Below are 3,279 nucleotides of genomic sequence, written 5' to 3'. Positions count from 1 at the left end.
GGGGAGGGATGTAGAAAATTAGTCGAGGAGGGAGTGAATGGTTAAGGTGTGCTTAAATATGTTTTGAGCGGAAATGAGATGAGAACCTAGTTATAAAACTTCATGTATTGTGGATTTATGAAATAGACGTGAAGTACATTCTTGCTGAACAGCAGTCAGTGGCAGTTCCAGCAAACACTGGAGTACGCAAGCAAGCATTTCACTATTTAGTGGAAGGCTGGACATATTTAAACATCTGTACCATTCACTTTTATCAATCTGAAATATTGTTTTCTACTTGAAAGGAAGACACCCTTTCGCCTTCTGACTCACTGCATTATACACATGAACATGTACTGCATAGACTGGTGCACTAACCCAGATGTTTCTTGGCTCCCTCCCTAAAGATTAAAAACAGGATTGAGGTGATGAGATTCGTGGTGCTGCACGGCCATCTCTGGGATGACCTGTACATCGGCTTCCAGAACCGCATAAGCAGAGACCCGGACATCTACCACCACAAGTACACACACTTTATCTCATATATCAAAACCATTAATGACTATTTCTGCATATGACAATAAAGCTTTTGAATCCTTTCTTCAGTGAAAAAACAGAAAACACCAGACATTTGATAGGGACCTCTCATTATTTTTGTGCGTGGTTTGGTTGTACAGAATACAAAAATGAAGCATCTGTATTCAGTACATACGTCAGTATTTTGAACACAGGCACACTTTTTAGAAGAGTACTTCAGAATAACTTTTTTTTTTTTTTACATTTTTTTTACAACAGCATTCATTTCCTCACAGATTTCACAATGCAGCAGGGCAAATCCACACTTACTGGCAAGCAACGATAAAGGCATCTCCATAGTGCTAAAATGTCAAATATGTAAATAAAGAAATAAAAAAGACTTTCCTAGTAATCTGGCCTGTCACTTCATTCCACTGCTTGTTTTAGTTCTAGCCTAATCAGACTCAGTGGTGCATAACTTAAATGCTGTTAAAACATATTTATTTTTGCTTTATCTCTTCCTCTTCAACTGACATTTCGACATCTTTCAACTGTCAATGCAGTAACTCTCAGTGGTTACAATTTAACAGAGACTCCCACTGCCTTTATATTATAGTTTAACAGAGTTTATCTGGTTTCGGTCATTACTCCCTAGTTGACACTTTCAGCTCCATTTATAACACTTTGACAATTTCAGTTCCACAATGCTTAAAGTGTAACTAAACCCCTGATAACATCTGCTAGCTCCCTCCCTCCCAGCAAATGTAAAAAATACAGCAGAAATAACACATACAGGGCACATTAATGTTGTGTGTTGATTCGCTCATTGTTTAATAAGTGTGCCACCACACCGGCCATGCTTTCCATGGCTCTAAAAACATGCAAAACAAATATCTCAGTGAGTTCTTTCTTTACATCAATTTACATTCACAGAGATCAGATGATAATGTTGATACCTGATACCAGGCTCTGTAAAAGCTTTAAAGGTGCAAAGAGTCTCTTTATTTCTCTGTAGTTAACAAATGTTAAGCTTCATTGTTTTCCCATGTGAAGTGTGATTATTAAAGGGGTGTGTATAAGAAGCAGAGATAGAAATAACACTGATATAAGTTGCATACTGGAGCAGGATTTTTGGTTTATACTATTAGAAATTTTGTAATACATCATGTTTTTTTAGAGGCGTGTTACACTTATGATACAGGTTTTTGTCAGATCAGATTTTGTTATATCAGTTTTTATAATATGGAACACAGTACTGAGAGATGGAAGCACAATGGACACAACAGTGTTGCTTTTATTCATTATGATGCACAGTTATTGTAAATGTCCTAAACTTAAATATGCCCTGTTGATCTCCAGGTTCTGGAACCACTTCCAGATAGAGCTACCAGTTCGGCGGCCAGACTGGGACCAGTTCCTGCAGCAGCAGACTTCCATCCAGGAGCCTGACACACCAACAGAGGAGTCAAACATATGGAGCTACTGTTTGGTGTTATGAAATGCGTCACAGTAGTGTGTGAAGAATCCATTTTAACTCATTTGACAACCTTCATGCCAGCCAGATAACGTTTATTTAGATTAAATTTTAGATTAATTGTAATCTTGCTTAGTGTTACCTTACAACAATAAGTGAGATCCAATGGCTGCTTGCAACAGCTAAAGCTGAAGTTAAAAAGGACACTTGTATGGTCCATTCAGCACAACAGTTAACAAAACTCCAAAACTTGTACACCTTGTTCACCTTCTATATTAGTGTAAAATCTGGGCATCAATAAAATCCGCTGTCTTTCTGGCTACAGTATTCGTAGCATCGTGGCAATCTCAGACCTTTGATGATTGCATTAACTATTGTAAGGATGTCTCACACAATTGCTACTACTACTAATACTTCTATGTACAATACTACTTCTTCTACTATAATGCTTTATTTGGTTGGAAGTTATGGTGCAGGGCCCATATTAATCAGGTGAAAGAGTTTTACTGTGTGCTTCTGATAGACATTTTTGTAACATTGAAATAAATATTTGTATATGTATTTGATATAATCCAAAAAGTGTACTTAATACAGTCAAGCAAAGAAGCCCATTTGTCAGTGAGTGTAAGAATAAAATTATGAATTTAATATAGAATCACTGTATACTGTTATTCAATACTTCAATACTTAGTTGTGTATTCATCATTACTCAATTATCATTAATAATCAATGGCTACACTGTCAAATAATTCCTTATGGAGTACGTAACAGCTTGGCCAAAGCTTGTCAGTATGTGACCACAGAACATGTGAATTTTGTAGGTTGGTCAAGGTGACCTAATGGGATGTCAGTACAGTTGACCACTACAGCCTGTTCTACACTGTAAACATCTCCTGTTGTTGTTATTTATTTCTGGTTGAAGTAGTTTTGTTAGTATTGTAAAACACTGGGATGACTATAATGTGCTACTATGAGCCACTCCACTGGTTCCCTCCCTACATCTAGTGCTAGTTTCTTTGCAAATGAATATAATATAATGTAAATTATGCTGGAATATAGTTTACTCAGTAATACATTTCTTTAAAGTTACATTAATTGTGTGGTTTTTGTTTAGGTTCGATTCCAACCTGCAGCCCTTTGCTGCATATCATCCCTCTCTCTCCCATTTCCTGTCAATCTTCACTTGTACTATCCAATAAAGGCATGAAAAAAATTGAGAAATTCTCCTCTATTTTCATCAGCTAGTTGTCACCTTTGTCTTTTGTTGAGTATACTGCATATCAGGTTTGACTGAAAACAGCTAGATGCTG

At 36.7% G+C, this 3,279-nt stretch overlaps 1 protein-coding gene across 1 annotated transcript; it reads left to right on the top strand.

Annotated features, from left to right (window-relative positions):
• Positions 1–20: 20 nt before the first annotated feature.
• On the top strand, positions 21–3,279 carry LOC118336087 (cytidine monophosphate-N-acetylneuraminic acid hydroxylase-like). Its single transcript, XM_035672662.1, has 2 exons — positions 21–502; positions 1,855–3,279. The coding sequence occupies exons 1-2, from the start codon at positions 408–410 to the stop codon at positions 1,991–1,993; spliced, it is 234 nt and encodes a 77-aa protein (XP_035528555.1). The 5' UTR covers positions 21–407; the 3' UTR covers positions 1,994–3,279.

The sequence above is a fragment of the Morone saxatilis genome, unplaced genomic scaffold (assembly GCF_004916995.1).
Source record: "Morone saxatilis isolate NCDOM2014 unplaced genomic scaffold, NCSU_SB_2.0 Contig10, whole genome shotgun sequence".
NCBI classification, from domain to species: Eukaryota; Metazoa; Chordata; class Actinopteri; family Moronidae; genus Morone; species Morone saxatilis.
The sequence above is the reverse complement of the archived record's forward strand: the minus strand, read 5'-3'. Positions and strand labels throughout refer to the sequence as shown.